The 16,630-nt window shown below is 33.5% G+C and overlaps 1 protein-coding gene across 8 annotated transcripts in view; it reads right to left on the bottom strand.

Moving 5' to 3' along the window:
- The window catches only part of LOC143238200 (uncharacterized), a 63,012-nt gene that overhangs the window by 10,372 nt on the left and 36,010 nt on the right, over positions 1 to 16,630 (bottom strand). For all 8 annotated transcript variants that reach the window (XM_076478214.1, XM_076478216.1, XM_076478218.1 and 5 more), the window contains 4 exons: positions 4,642 to 4,908; positions 3,254 to 3,460; positions 2,198 to 2,438; positions 647 to 799 (listed from right to left, as the gene is read on the bottom strand). In XM_076478214.1, the coding sequence (XP_076334329.1) occupies positions 647 to 799; positions 2,198 to 2,438; positions 3,254 to 3,460; positions 4,642 to 4,908 (868 nt within the window). The remainder of the gene's footprint in view (positions 1 to 646; positions 800 to 2,197; positions 2,439 to 3,253; positions 3,461 to 4,641; positions 4,909 to 16,630) is intronic.

Below are 16,630 nucleotides of genomic sequence, written 5' to 3'. Positions count from 1 at the left end.
TGCAATTTTGATGGCTCACTGCCATTTATATTTATTTTGTATTGGAGAATTTCACATCATCTACGCCACTGCCCAACTCTCAGCTGAATGGTTTTATAATAATTCTTATATTTTGTTTGTATTTTGTATTTCATTAACCAAATCAGAAGGATATCTCCACAGTCCACCAACCGAGCATTTTAGAATTGGAAAGTGGTAAGAGCTCTCAAACACTCCACTAGAAGTTGAAAGGGGATGTGGTGGAGAGCTGGGAAGAATGGCAACACCTAAGACTGTGATATTAGTGACCACAAAACCCTAATTTTTAAAAGTAGACTATACTGATTTATTCAATACAGGGTACAGCAGAGACAGGCAGCTATCCACTTTTGCTTTATTTGTGTAGTCCTTGGATGAGTAGTTTGGGACGAGAAAATTTTTGCATAACAAAAGTATTCTGATTTCTATCAACATCAAATTGAAAAGGTTATAAATATATACTTTAGATTTCAGAATTAATTAATATGTATTTAAAAAAAATGAAATCTAGCTTTCCAGATAAATTCAAAGGTCCTTCACAAACCTAAAACTTTTAATTTTGAAACTAAAAAAAAAAAGCAACTACATTGATCAAATAAAACAGTTTGATTAATAAATTATCTCTTACCATGCATGGCTTCTGTTGTTGTGGCAGCAGTAGCTGTTGAAGCATCAGGACTTTCTGTAGGTAGTGGATACTTCCGTGGACGACCACGACGACGAGGAGTAGGTGCTGGAGGAGGCATGCTCACAATGGTCTGAGCTTGTTCTTCCCTAGGTTCTAATCAGTAGAAAATTGAATTTTGAAACATTCTGTAGTCACTACAAGTAGTAAAAACATTCATTAAACAAAACAATTAATTTTTGACATGAAATAGTGAAAGTATTTAATTATTAACTTTTATTTTTAATGTCATTCATTGCAATAAAATAGAACTTCCTGTACTAGAAAACCAGTAAGACATTTAAAAATGTTTTAAACTAACAGTAAATATACGAGGGCTGTTCAAAAAATACGCGCACTGACATCATAAAACAAAATGTACTTTATTTAGAAGTTACAGGTCTAGGACCCCTTCAAAGTACTCTCCTCCCCAACGCACACACTTATCCCAACGGTGTTTCCACTTGTTGAAATAGTCCTGGTACGCTTCTTTTGTAATGTCCTCCAGCTTCTTCATCGCATTTGCCTTAATCTCAGGAATCGTCTCAAATCTTCTTCCTTTCAAGGGTCTTTTGAGTTTGGGGAACAAGAAAAAATCACAAGGAGTAAGGTCAGGTGAGTAGGGGGGGTGGGGAAGAACAGTGATTGAGTGTTTGGCCAAAAACTCACAAGTCCTGAGGCACAAATTTCGCAGCAACGTGGTGCATCTTCAATTTTTTGGTCAAAATCTCGTAACAAGATCCAACTGATATCCCACATTCTTCAGCAAGCTCCCTGACAGTCAGACGTCGATTTGCCCGCACCAGGGAGTTGATTTTGTCGTCGTGTGGGTCGTCAGTTGACGTGGAAGGACGTCCAGGACGCTCATCATCTTCAATGGACTGTCGACCATCCTTAAAATGTTCATGCCACTTGAAACATGCCGTACGCTTCATAGCAACATCACCGTAAGCCGTGTTAAGCATAGCAAAAGTTTCAGTCGCAGATTTTCCAAGTTTAACACAAAATTTCACAGCAAGTCGTTGCTCCTTCAGGTCATTCATTCTGAAATCCGCCAAACGAAAAAAATCACACTTCACTTAAAACCGCGTAGCTAATACACAAATGAAGATATCTGCAATTGGGAAATGGCATTGTAATCAGCTGATTTGTGCAAATCTAGTGACACCAAGCGGATTCCCCTGGAACCAACTGGAGCCGCGCAATTCAAACAGTCCACGTATTTTTTGAACAGACCTCGTATGAGCACAACAAATTAGAAATATTTCATTGTGAATACTACACAATGTAATTACAATACAAATAAAGTATTTGTTTGTTATGAGCTTTGGCAAAACAAGTATTAGGAATGACAAAATGCTTATTACAGATTAAGGTTCCTATTATGAATCTTGAAAACTAAATAAATTAATAAAAATATAACTTCATGCTGCTTTTACAATAAGTATGTATGGACATAGAATTTCCCCCTGTGTATCATGGTGACATAGTAGCCTACATGAAAGTGCACTTTACCTGCTACCATCACAGATGAACTATTAACTTGATTTACAGCTGCACTGACAGCATCCATCAGTTCATCACTTTGGCCTTCTTGGTTCTGGACCTGCTGAAGAATGGTAATGTTTTCATGGGTTTCTTCATGGTTGTTTGGCATTGAAAGAGAACCCTGCTGGAGTTCTGTAAGAGCTTGCTGAGAACCATCCGATGTCTCCTCAACTCCCGCAGGAAGATGAATCACTTCAAATACCACCACCTAGAAGACAGATAAAACTTGTAAATTTCATGTAGACTGCCTTCAGTGTGATAATCCAAGTAAATGAAGTAAATGGTATCAACAAAGAAGAAATAATGAGAATGACTTTATAAAATCCATCTTTTGTCAAGTTATTCTACCTTTGAATAACTTTTTTCTTTCTTCTGTAGATGTATATTATTCGATTAGCAACTACTAAACCAACAACAACAAAATATATGGTTCAACTACTTATCCTTCAATATAAACTTAAAACATTTGATCATAAATATAGAAACGGTCATTCTGAATATCCAATAAGAAAGTGTAAAACTAACATTTACTTTATGATCAATGTACCAGTTTTTAGTTATTAAATAATCAATAAGACCTTCTTTTAATATTTATTCTGTGATCAATTTGATACAAGTACACAGTTTTCTGCACATAATTCAGCAATCTTTCTGGCTTACCATGAACAAAAAAAGCAACTTACTTTTGGTTTCTTTAAAAAGCATACCTTTACCACTTCTAGCTTTAATTTTAACACAGCTACTCTGAAACCCTTTTATTTAAATGATTACCTCCTATCTTTCTAGAAGCACATTTCTGGTACCAAAACAACCAACAATGAATCATCTTCTCTATTAAAAACACAATTACAGTAACAAACAACATTAATAAATCAGTTTATATAATAAAAACAATTATGTAACAAAATTACCATCAACAAATCAGTTTTTCCTGTGAAAGAACAAGTATAATAACAAACACACCATCAATAAATCAGTTTCTCTATTAAAACAGCCACAGTACCATTGAGACCATCAACAAACCTGCTGTCCTTGTTGTTCGTTTCCTTGAACTGTACCTTCTACCTCTACTGGCACAGGCTTTATCATCTCATCTTCACATTCTGAATAACTCTCTTCACCATCATATTCCTCACCAAGCTCTTTTGGTTGTCCTATCAACATAGCTTCTGCCCTTTCAGCTTCTGTTGCATCAGGGTCATGTACTGCTAAGTGTCTGATTAAATTGCCCTGTTGATATCAGAAAACTGATGTATAACATTAACATTATGAGCCAAGTATTACTATTTAATATTATTCAAAAACATTTATAAAAGATTCTTAAAACACTAGGTACTGGCTGGAATATGCTAAATGAAGGTTAAGTTATGAAAAACTCCTAGCAAATGTTCAAATGTGTACACTATGTAATGAAAGTGTAGTGATGGTACTTAATAACAAAGTATTGACTACTCATTTAACATATATACACACACAGTAAGTAGATAAAGGATAGTGGTATTATCTGTAACTTTAACACACATTAACTATGAAAGAAATGTGATGAAACTTACCTCTGACTATAACTTTCACACACACCCACACAAGTGTATGAGTATGGGAAATGGAGAAACAGTAAATAGCATGATATCTTGTTGATATTCAAATGTCTGTAGCAAGTCTACTACTTTATTAAATCAAGTTGCCCACATAGATCAGAACTTAAATTTAATTCATTAATTAAATAATGTAACTAACTTAGTACTGCTGGTTCTATGAGCTTTTACAGGTAATGCTAACTGTGCTGTAAGGTTTAGACATTCATTCTCATGTCATTACCCACAGAGATCAGGACTTAAATTTAATCCATTAATTAAATAATGTAACTAACTTAGTACTCTAACCTAACTAGACGTATGCAATGTAAAAACACAAAATATATCATATGCTAATTGGAATAAACTTTATCATCAATTGGGCATCCTCATTGTTAGTAATAATTAGGGTGATGGTATTTATCACTGGTTGGCTGACCACAGTTCAGAGATACTGTGGTGATACACATTTATATACATTTGACATAGGCCATGAAAGGAAAGAACTGTTATATAACTTTCTATATGTAAGAAAATTATTTTAGAACAGACAGAATACATTCATTAAGCAACTAAAACATACTTATTACAATTTTTTTTAGATCTCAAGTTAACTTCTCCATCTGCCACAATTACGGAAAAAAACAGTGAACTTTGTGCATATTTATTGTTCACAGTTGGATGTTATTTTTCACTATATATACCAGCCTAGCATGTACAATACTAACAAACATTTTCATGTTTGATCAAGATAATTCTACACTCTTCTCATGGAAGTAAACCATGTTGTTACTTATAGAGTATTAAATATACACTTCTCTTTTAAATCTGCCTTACTTTGTGTCGGAAGGCCTTCCCACACTCTGCACATTCATGTGTCTTTTCACGAGGAACAGGTGGTATGTAATTTGGGTCATGGTACAGGTTTTTATGCCTTTTAAGCAACTGCTTCTGTCTAAATGATTGGTCACATTCATCACAATGGAATGGCTTCTGGTCAGTGTGGATCAACATATGGGATTCTAGATGTCGCTGAGAAATTGAGGCATAAGAGCAGAGATCACATTTAAAACATTTCTCTCCTTCATGAGTTTTGATATGAACCTGTTGAAATAGAGAATGTATCTTAGTACTGATGACAACAATTTTGGAATTTATGAACCAAACATAAAAACATAAAGAAAAATAATAATTATTTAGACCATAATTAGAGCATATTGGGAAAGTTGAAGGTTCTGTGGTTGTTTAGCTGCTGATCATGAAAAATCAGTGAGTTCTATTTGAAGAAAAGTATCAACATACAGGTGTTACAACCTGAGTTTAGGACTGCTTGACAAAAAAAAACTAATTGTTCTTTCCCAACTGAGTAAGATATTATAAAATAAACCTTTAACTGTAAATGTAAACTTAAATTCTTACCGCACTCACTATTCTGTGTTTGATTTATGTAATTATGTTATTCAGTACCTAAAGTTGTTTAGGTCACATTTAAGAACTGTTTGAGAAATAAATATAATACAAAACTGCACTAGTAAACACACACATTTTTCTTAATTAAAATGTAATATTTATTGTAATAGAAGACTAAAAAAACAAATGAACCAAACAACCTGCTCAATAAGGTTTTATTTGTATTCCTAACTATGTCTATAGTCACAAAAATTCAGTGTTCCCAAAACAGAGATTTGTAAAGTATTGGACTATACAAAATAAGGGAAGAAGAGATTTTAGCAGTGGGGGGAACACACCATAACTGAAGACAGGGAAGAAAGTTAAGTAGTTTGTCACTGAAAGTAACCAAAAATACAACTGTATACCTAAAATGGGATTTTCCTATGGATTTATAAACTCTATAATTCAAACAGATTTAGATCTTTTACAAATAACGCTATAGTACACTATAAGACTTAGGCATTCATTCTCACATCATTATTATAATTTGTGAATATCCCCCTAGTTTCAACTAAACTACCAATTACTATTTTTATGTAATCATATCACATGCTTAAGAACAATAAAATGAGAAGAAAAATACTCCCAATTGAGCATATATCCTTTATTTCTAAAGCAGGAGTTATAGTTTTGTAGTTTATGAGGTATTAAACCAAATCTTTCTTCATTAGTCCTGTACCAGTTCCCAGTAAAAATATAACAGAGGTTTAACCACACAATTTTGTGTGCCACATGCAGCTAATGAATCCTTTTGCTTAATACTGAGCTCACCAGATGAATTGGGCATGAAATACACAAAGTTTCAGTTGAAATGCTATTTATAAATTGTTCATAAGACATCAATTCATATGGCACATAATGCATATGCTGCCAAATCACGATTTACAGATCAGTAGTTTGTGTAACACTGCATTTCAATAAGACAGATAATAAATTTTAACAAATCTTTCTTTATGACCCATATATATAATTTACATGCAAGAAGAATATAGCAGCATTTCAACTGCACACTGTTGTTAAAAGTTGAGAAACTGCCTGAACCAATACTGTTCAAGCTTTGTCAAGAAACTAAAGCGGACCATCCAAAGTTCAAGTTTAAATGGATAAGCAATCTTCCAAATGTTTGGACTTTTTACCATCTTAATACCAAGAATGAGGGTTAAAGTGGATTAGGAGATTGGTAACAAAATATGTGAAGTCAACACCTAACAAAGTGATGTCTAATGTCAGGAGTAGCACTGGGCTCAAAATACTGAAAGAGGCAACCACTGCTAACTTATTGTCAGTGTATACAGCTTTATCTTTTACAACTATAACATTACTTTATAAGCCAAGATGTCTTTGTTATTATATTTTTGCTCCTTACATTTATAAGTTAAAGACATTTCTGAGAAGAATACAATATTGCTTTATTGATATTTTTGCAATTAAGTCACTGCATATAGTATATTATAAAATATTTTGGTACCTAATGCAGCTAAGTCACCAAGACTTCTGCTACCTGTCATGGTGTTGTGGCCACTGGTTAAGAATGCCAATGTTCACAAGACTTAACTTTGTAACTTTTTGTTGAATTCCACATTACCCATGTGTGTAAAATCATTCAGTATAAGATAATTTTACATAAAAACTGAGGGCTTATTTTACTTTAAATACATGAATATAACCATATGAATATAAAAACATTAAGGAATACTTTTATTTCTATCATATATTAAAAAGTTTAGATTTACTATAATTTGCAAAGAAAAGCAAAGTACTTCAGGACTTAAACCAAATATTTTACAGTCGTAGTTAACGATGTCCAACATGATAGCAACTACTATCAGTCATGACTTCTGCTGTGTGTCACTGCTGATCCTTTACACTGACAATAAGTTAGCAAAATTTGTATACATGTATTTATAAACATGATGCTACAGGATCACTAATAGCAGTAAAAGTAATTGATTCCCTTTTAAATTTTGGTTTATTAACTTTTTCTTTGCTTTAGCTATTTTTAAATGGGCTCAATATAATATACAAGAGTACATTTACACATTTGCACAAGTATTTGCATTATAACTTTTGATACAACATGTGTATCTTCACAAAATTTGGTAGCCTTTTCACAGGTTAAAATAGCTGAGAAAAACCTTTGGGGAACATTCTAGCTGTTGACTGGATATTGAAGTAAGTGTATATAAGGGACCATTTCCAAAAATAGAAAGAGTTGAACATGGCCACTATGTTTGATTCAGTAAATAAGCTGTATTTCAGTAAAATAAAGACATGAGCTTCTTATTTTATATTTTAGCTTGGTAATATTGGTAATTTATGTTCCTAATTTGTAAGAAACTATAGAATTAATATTTTGAGATCATAAACATATAATTTTAACCACTGCTGCATTCAACATACAATAGGACTCACTAAACTCTATATTTAGGTGTGTTCTTTTAATATCTACTTTTAACTCATATATATATATATATTAAAATTTGAATTATAATCAACAATTTGATTCCAAACTTCTTGAAATAAATTCATAAAAATATAAGTTCAATAAAAATTTTAATGCAAGTTAACAAATGTGATGACATGGTCTTTGACCTCTGACCCATAGCAAAAGGGTTAAAAGTTTTTGTAGAGCTACAAATAATTTTCTTTTCTTTTATCTCCAAATATGGGATAAAAATCATCCATTGTTGCTAGGCTTGTGGTTGCATAATATTGGTAACTCAAACTTCCCTATTTCTGCCAACATTATTATTTTTTGCTTTGATTTCTATTTGCATGAAGGTCATACCACAACCTGATTATGTTCTTCACTATACTCTTTCATATTCAGAGTGTACTAAAACTGTACAGTGACAGGACAAGCAATCAAGAGTCAGGTTTCTGACACTAAGAACAAACTATTTCAGTTATTACAGAATATTTGTAAATGTTGTTAATAAAACAAAACCCAGTTGTAGTCCAAGTTTGTTTTTGTAATCAATTGTCATACTCTTAATCAATACGTCATCATAAATCTTATTGAAGATTATCTTTAAGACAAGAAATCTACAAAAATTAAAATATTAAACTCCTGCATTCCCAACAGATTTAATTTTGCTCGAGGAATTTCACCTCTCTAGCTGGCTTTTTAAATGAAAATTCATGGTCCATTTGTATTGCTTTTAATTATGACCAATGAAAGTGAACATTGCACGGATTTAATAAAAACACAATTCCTGAGGAAATGCAACTTTACCTTTACTTGTATGTATCTCAGAACAGCTGGTATGTGTATTAACACTTTTATTGATAAGGAGAGAACAACGTTTCTACCTTCTCAGGTTATCTTCAGGTTTATTTCAAGTGTATTTCTTGACATGAAGGATAACTTTCCCTTGAGTTAATGTAATTTAATTTCATTATTTCTATCCCTTACTTTTTTTCCGTTCTTCCATATATTTTTACTACTTCCTCTTATGTTTCTTTAGACACATTGAACTCTGAAACAACTAGTATCATTATTGTACCATTAGTAACAACAAAACACAACATGAGGGTTTATGACTAGTTTCTCTGATCATACAAAGTTAACATTTTCCTTAACTGAAGATGCACTTTAGCTAGATACCCATCTCTCAAGAGAATAAACACCTATTAACTTGCACATCTGCCAAGAAGATTTTTACATATGCCACCACAAGTCTTGAATAAAACTCCCAGAAAGGGAAAAATTGATGGAGCATTTCACAAACACACACTAGGAGTGGTGGTCTAGTGGGAAAGCACATCCTTTCTCAAGGTGGGAATACCAAATAAAGATGTCATAGTAAAAGGTATTCTGAAAATAACGTTTTGCATGGTGCTAAGGTGTTGCAGTGGTGAGCAATACAGAAGATTGCTCAATGGGCAATTATGCCTCAGTCTTTCAGCAAAGCATGTGTATGTACCATGGTTACAGCAGTAAGTCAAGGCTATACAGTATTGAAGAAATATGTGAAACACTTATAGGGAAAAGCAAACTGGATGATAGATAATCTCAGAACTATATTCTGAGGAAAATGCAAAACCAATCCAGCTGATGTAACCACTGGGAATAGTCTGGATTTTAGTGTAGGGGACGTCTGTACTGCACTTTTAGATAAATACCTCAGCCCTACTTCTCATTGAAGGCATCCACTCAATTTTATACAGGTGGGATTACCAATTCAAGCAGAAACTCTCCACATCAACCTCCTAGTAGTGTTGGTATATAAAGCAAGGTCTCTCACATTACTTCACCATTAAAAAAAAAGAAAAATTGTAAGTGTTGGAGGTAATCTATTTAGAGATGAACATTGGAAAGATGCATGGACCAAACAGAAGTTTTCTATTATCTATATAAGAACCACACAGATAGACTAGGCAATTACCATAAATACAGACAGCAGGAACTAACTGGGTATGATGGCAAGCACATTGTGATAGAGCTGTTTTACTGAAGAACAGCTCTGTCACAACAGCATACACAGAGTAGGAGCAGCTAGGTTTAAGATTTTGTTATGAGGGAGATTAAGACACATTCCTTGTGAAACAACACTGGCCATGTGGTGGGCTCTATCACCATAATATAAATATACTACACCAAATAAAGTGGTTTTGAAACCTATAAAGAAAAAAGACAAAAATAACAACTCACCTTCTGATTTCCTCTGGAAGGAGTGAAGAAAGTAATTACAGAGATGAAATTACAATGTGATGTAATATGACGCAAATGTTTTGGGGTCATCAACATCCACACATGCAAGATCTCATACAAGAAGTGTCAAAGGCTATAGGCAAGGGAACTCCTGAAATGATGAACTTTATGGCCTTAATTGTGAAAAATAAGAAAAGTTTCATCATCTGTAGAAAAATAAATTAGCCATATGAGATTTAAACCCAAACAAATAGTTAAAGTTTTGAGAAGGAAGGAGTAGTCACAGAATAATATGTCTCTGTAGTAAAGGAGAAGAAAACATGTTTTAAAAGAAAATGTTACAGGAAACAGGTGACCACAAGTACAAACCAGTAATATGTGAAAGTCTTGAGAATTAAACAGATACTACAGTTCAGAAGAGAAAGTGTATAAAATGATGACTGATGAAGAAGACTTGAAGGACATCCATAAGACCTGGAAAAAAAAAAAAGGGAATAGCCAGGAAAATAGTTAGAAGGTTGTGTATAAAACTACCTTAATAACAGAAATGACAAGAAGTTAGAGAAAGATGGGCATACCAAACAGAGACTGAAGTAATCCATACTCACTGCCAGAGCTGCAGTGTTGTTAAATGGAGACCACAAGAGTGGAAGCTAGATGCTGAAGAAAGTCAGAAAAATAATGATGTATAAAATACCACTGATGAAGCAAATCCACTGAAAACACTAAAGAATGGAAAGATCATTCTACGGGAAGGATCTGGTCTAGGCAAGATAGTTGATCTGCAACTAAAGCTTAAGGTCCCAAAACATAATATATCAGCATCCAAGTGTGGTGGAGACCAAAAAAGATAGAAAATCGAGAGCAAGGAAAAATAAGATTCTGAAGGAGAATGCTTCCTTGTCAATGGATGGAAGAAATGATAAAGGAAGTATATGAATAGAGCATGATAAGTAGGCAAGACAGAAGATAATAACATGCTCACAGAGCAGCCCATGTCTTGAAGACAACTATATTGAGAAACTACTTTGCTGGAGACCAGACACCAGAAAAGGGTTCAGGTATTCAGAACAACATTTTACCTGAACAGAGGCATCAAATGACATATTTTGTTTATAGGTTTTATTGTTGTAAAGTGCAAAGATACACAATGTGTAACCTGTGATGTACCCACCACAGATAAAGAAACCTCAATATATGATCACTATAAGCTCTCAAACTTACTGCTGAGCCACTATGAGGTTCTGAACACAGATGCAGCTCTGGATAAAATGAGGTACCCATGATCATGTGGAATCAAATGAGCCACTGCAATATTGAGAAATGAAAAGAAGGATTAGACACAAGAAGACCTCTGGATAATCTTGCACTGGTTGGCCAGAATCCACTAAAAGGCTCATCAAAGATGAATAAGGAAATCAAGAGAAGAAAAATTCTAAGGAGAGTCTCTGCAGGAAAATAAGAAGAAATGACAGTCTTGGTAACAGAAACTTCATGTCTCAAATATGTATAGGAGCCTACAATAAACACAATTTGAGAAAGAACCCCAAGTGAATGAGATGCTGTGTGGGAATTAAGACTGAATTAGAAGACTAAAACAGTCATCTCAAAGGAGATTACTCCTGAAGTAGAAAGAAAGACACTACAGTATATGCCACATTTGATTGGGCAAGTAGACACCTATCAGATACAACAGTAAACAAAACTTAAAGAGAAGAGCTATGAATCAAATGTTTAACTGTTTTGGATGAACCAAAAAATGCAACAGGTAGACAGAAAAAAAAACATAGTAAAAGCATCTAAGCCATCATTCTTTGGCATTCACGTCCTAAGAGTTTACCTTTTCAGAGTGAAAAAATTGTCATCTTTAATTGGAGAATGATCAAAAATAGTTCAATGGGAAAAGATATATGACAACTTGCTAACTTCCCCATTGTCATGGGAACAAGAAGAAGATGCGAGTAGAAACCTCAAAATAGGATTTAGGAATTGTTCCATTGTGTTCTAATCTATATAAACAAATCATGTAAAGTGGATAGTGGAAGGTCAGGAAAATCCCTAAAAGAGCATCTTTGTAAATGAGTAGTCTACAGAAAAGAAAGTTCACAGGCCAAAAAAGTGTTAAAGCTAAGCTTCTTCCACACTAAAGCGGAGGGGTAGCTCCAAAAAACAAAGTCACCTCCAAGAACTGTGATGGCCAGCCTTTACAGAGTGGTGATATTAACAGAAACAAACAAAACTAAGAATAGGAGACAATGTGTCCCCACAAAGCTGTAAAATATAAGAAACTTGGTGGGCTCAAAAATGCAATAAATTAAATTGAGCACAGATAATTGCTGATAAACTGCATTATCTCAAGATTCCAAAGTGTAAGAAACATCCACTAAAGACCTCATCATGAAGAAAGGGTGCAACACACAGGTTCCTGAAATAAGGTTGAGGGAAGTGAATGTCAGAAAGTAAGGCATGCCAAAGAAGTGCATTCCAGAAACAAAAAACTAAGTTAACTGGTACACAATGGTAAAGAAATCAAAAGCTAGGTGGAAAATGAATAGTTGCATGTTCCTCCAGTAAAGCTGACAGGGTTGTTATGTAAAACCTCAAAATGATGATGAAGAATAGATGGACAGCTGTAAAGTTGAGTAAGAAAGAGATGAAGATGAGTAAATGAGATTAAGAGAGTGAGAGAAAAAAAGAGAACTAATTCAAATGATCAAGAATCATGCATCAACATGTCCCAAGATTCAGCAGAAAAACAACTGGAGAAAGAGAAAACAAAAGACTCATACCCATTTGATCTAAATAAAAAATGATTTAAGTGGGAATATATGATCCCCTTCAGAAATAGGGAACCAGAAGCAAAGGCAGGTACAAAGACAGTTGATCAAATTCTTCTAAAAATGAGGCAAGCACAGCTGATGTAACAGAAGCAGGGATTGAACTAACAATCTCATAAACAATGGTAGTAGCAATGTCAATCAGAGTCCCTCCAGTCACCAAAACAGTAGTGGATAACTCCTGCTCAGGAGTGTCAGAACCTCAGGAGATGTCAGAAACATGAATTCACAATCCAGGTTATCCATTAAACTATTTTATAGCTTGTCTTTATTTCATACAAATTGGCCTGGTATGACTAAGGTAGATAGGCCTAAGTCATTGATATAATGATGAAATTGAAGAGGATTTAATGAAATCTGTGCACTAGGTTAAAATAAGTGAAAATAGCACTGTGTAAAAAACTTTATCACAAGCACTAGAATGTGTATTTTGAAAATCTAAATTTGATGAAAGTGAGAAAAATAAAATGTAAAATAATTTGAATAAAAGTTGTAACTCGAACACTTAAAATTTAGTATCCTTCCTTTTTGTGATAAATAAAATAAAGTGAAGAAAGATGATGTTAAAATGGTAACAAAAGTTTCAACAAGAAGTGCAGAAATTCTTTTAAAATGTTAAGAAAAAAATGAAGAAATGAATAAGCATTTCATAAAAAGTGAGCACTCATGAGGTTCACTGTACAGGAAAAATGTGTTGCCTTCCTAGTGGTGAAAAGCTATAGTCAAATGATAATTATATACAATGGCAAAGTCCACGTTAACATTTAACATTTGCAGAGGTAGGAGTTTAGTTCAATGCTTATAGCATGTGCAAGTATCTTTTTTTTAAAAGGTTAGTGGGTTAATACTTGTTTGTTCTACAGAGATTTCAGTATTGTGCCTGAATAGAAATAACAAACATCATAACCCATACAATAGTATTTCACTTTATTGATGTTGGTGGATTCCAGGAGGCACAAGTCATGAAAAAGGAACCAGAATGGGACTTTTCTCTGAAATTAAACTTGAAGATAGACATTTAACTGACATAAACACTTTCATTTTTCAGTCAATGTGTCTGTACAGCTTTCATTCAAGAGAAAAACTACTGATGATATTCCTTCATGTTTGGCCATCATCAGTCATTTTCACATCACTGATGGCTACTGGGATACCGTCCAATTCATACAGAAAAAACACAGGATGTATTATGTATATTAAAAAAAGTTTGGATGCATTCTGATTTGTATTTAAAAATGTAGTGTGTACTATGTAAAGAAGCTTTAGATATATTATAATCTGTACCGAAAAACAGGGTATTATCTACAAAGAGAAGATACATATGTATTATGTACAAAAACTCATTGGCATAATAAAAATAAAAATGTTTTACTTTACACATGTATTGATAGACCATTCTATACACATTCTCATATACTTTTAAACACATATTTCTGTATGTAAAACAAACTAAACATGTGGAATTGTGTAGCCATATTGTGGTTAGTCTGCAAAACATTGGACCTCTAAAGAAGTATGCCAGCAGATGTCCCTCTAGCAGGAGTGTTGAATTCGAGACTGGTTGTCCAAAGATATCTGCCATCACAATAAGAACAGTGGCAATCAAAAGGTTATATACAAGTGTTACTAACCAACATGATAAAAGGGTGACCAGAACAAGTTCGTTAACTGAACACGTGTTAGACTGTGCCCAATTAGTTAGTTGTTGAACATTGCCTATCATTTAATTTCTTTCAACTGTGAAGGTAACATTGAAAAACACTTGTTTGAAACACAAACAAAACTCACAACCTTGTTGGTATCATAAGCACAAATTTGGGTTGAACAATTGAAGTATTTGCTTCTGTTGTTTTGAATTTTAGCTGTCAATGGTAATGTGAATATACTTGCCAAGTCTCTCTAGTAGGAAAAGCATTGCTTATCCAGAAATGTACCTATTAAGTTTTTCCACAAGCAAGAGTACTGCTTAATTAAAAATTTATATGGCATACATAACAAGTCTCTCCAGTAGCCAAAAGCACTCCTTTACTAGAAATAATATAATTGATAAGTATTTACAACAGCTACAGAACTGCACAAATACAAAATGTTCCTGATAATTTTGTCCAGCAAAGAGCATGTTGCTTAACTAGAAATTACTTAATACATCTATCCATTAATCAAAGGTCCAATGACAAAAATGCTGGAAAAATCTACTTGTTCTTCTCAAAAAAATTTAATTTCTCTACATTCCACAAAGTACACACAACTTAAATGTAACTTTCAAAATTTTGTTTTTCTTAAACAATGAGCAATGGCTGAAATTACTGTATTCATCTGGTCTATCATAGAGAGGTGCAAAAATAAAGTGAAACAGAGTAAAGAATTAAGATAACCCATTCAAATAGGCTTTAAAAATATTTGTAAAGATAATGGTTCAACCAAAAGGTCCTCATCAAAAGACAACAAATAAAATCAGTTAGTGATTAAATAACAACTTTTGCTTCATGAAATAAGGAAATAAGATAAATGCAATTCAGTCCAACTATACTTCCCATAACTGAGCATATCTAATGTGTATGCATGACATATAACAAGCCAGAAGGAATAATAAAACAAAAGAATTCAAATAAAGTGAGACTTTAACAAGCATGATAATTGCAAAGAATGGTGGTATTTTATGCCCCTTGTTTGCTTAGTGTTACCATCACCACAAGTAAGCAAGCATTCAGTATCTTGGCTTAGGTCATGATCTTTTATTTGAAGAAGTATCAAATCTTCCAAATGTGTTCTGATTTAGCCATACATGTGAGGAGTTTTCATTGAAATTCATGAATGAAAACATGTTCTGCTTCTACTGTTGACACACTGATTGTTGGTATCATCTTTACCAGCTTCCAGACATTGCTGAAAGTGGGGGGCTCTTTTGATAGCATGGTAAAACATGAAGACAGAAATGGTATGTTGTTTTGTAGTCTTATTATATGTAATTTAAGTCCACTAAATACCTCTACAATTGCTGAATTCTCTCCCTCAGTGAAAAGGACATCAAAATGGACAACGATTTATCCATATTGTTTGACATATGAGATGATCTCTAGTTTCTTGTCACAGTGTGTAGTCAAAAACACTTAATCCTTAATCTGGCATGAAGTTGAAAAACTCTTCATTAATGTATTTTATCATCTTGCCAATAAGTCTAGCATTACTTGTTAACCCTTTTGGTGCTGAATAAAAAATTGTGATGTTTGGCATGGTGCTGAATACATATTTTTGATACTTCAACTAATTACGGTATCAGGACTAAAAGCACGATATCTCGGTAATAACTCAACAAAAGTCTCAGAAATGTTCAGTGATTGTACCCAATACTATACATGTTAAATTCAATACATAAGAATAACAGGAATAAAGGAAGACACCCTGATACACAACAAAGAAGTGCCAAGTAAAGCACAATAATTTATTATAAATTGTATACAATTTGTGCAGCAGCCCATCGATAGTCTTTGTGGTTATGATATATCTTATGGCATAGTAAAAAGCACATAGGGAGATTGCACTGTTTGCAGAAATAATTAGTCTGCTTTCTTTTCCATCCAACTGTGTATCTATTGCTGCAAAGAGTACAATCATGTTTGTGTTCTTTGTCCTCATATTGTCCAATACTATGTCTTTTCACCAAGCGCTGACCTTTATCAGTACTTAGTCTTCCTTTTCGTTTGGCTTTGCTGACATATCCCTCCAGCAAATTTTGAATAATCTGCTCTCTGAATAGTCTTGGAGATACCATGTTTTCACCCTTGCTCTTGCAGTCTGCACAATATATTATATATCCATTAACAAGAACTAGCTTTGGTCAGTCAGTTTATGCAATAAGTTATATGACCCTAACTACACCATG

This window comes from Tachypleus tridentatus, chromosome 13 (assembly GCF_004210375.1).
Source record: "Tachypleus tridentatus isolate NWPU-2018 chromosome 13, ASM421037v1, whole genome shotgun sequence".
Taxonomy (NCBI): Eukaryota; Metazoa; Arthropoda; class Merostomata; order Xiphosura; family Limulidae; genus Tachypleus; species Tachypleus tridentatus.
Note: the sequence above shows the minus strand (reverse complement) of the source record. Positions and strands in the feature narration are given on the sequence as shown.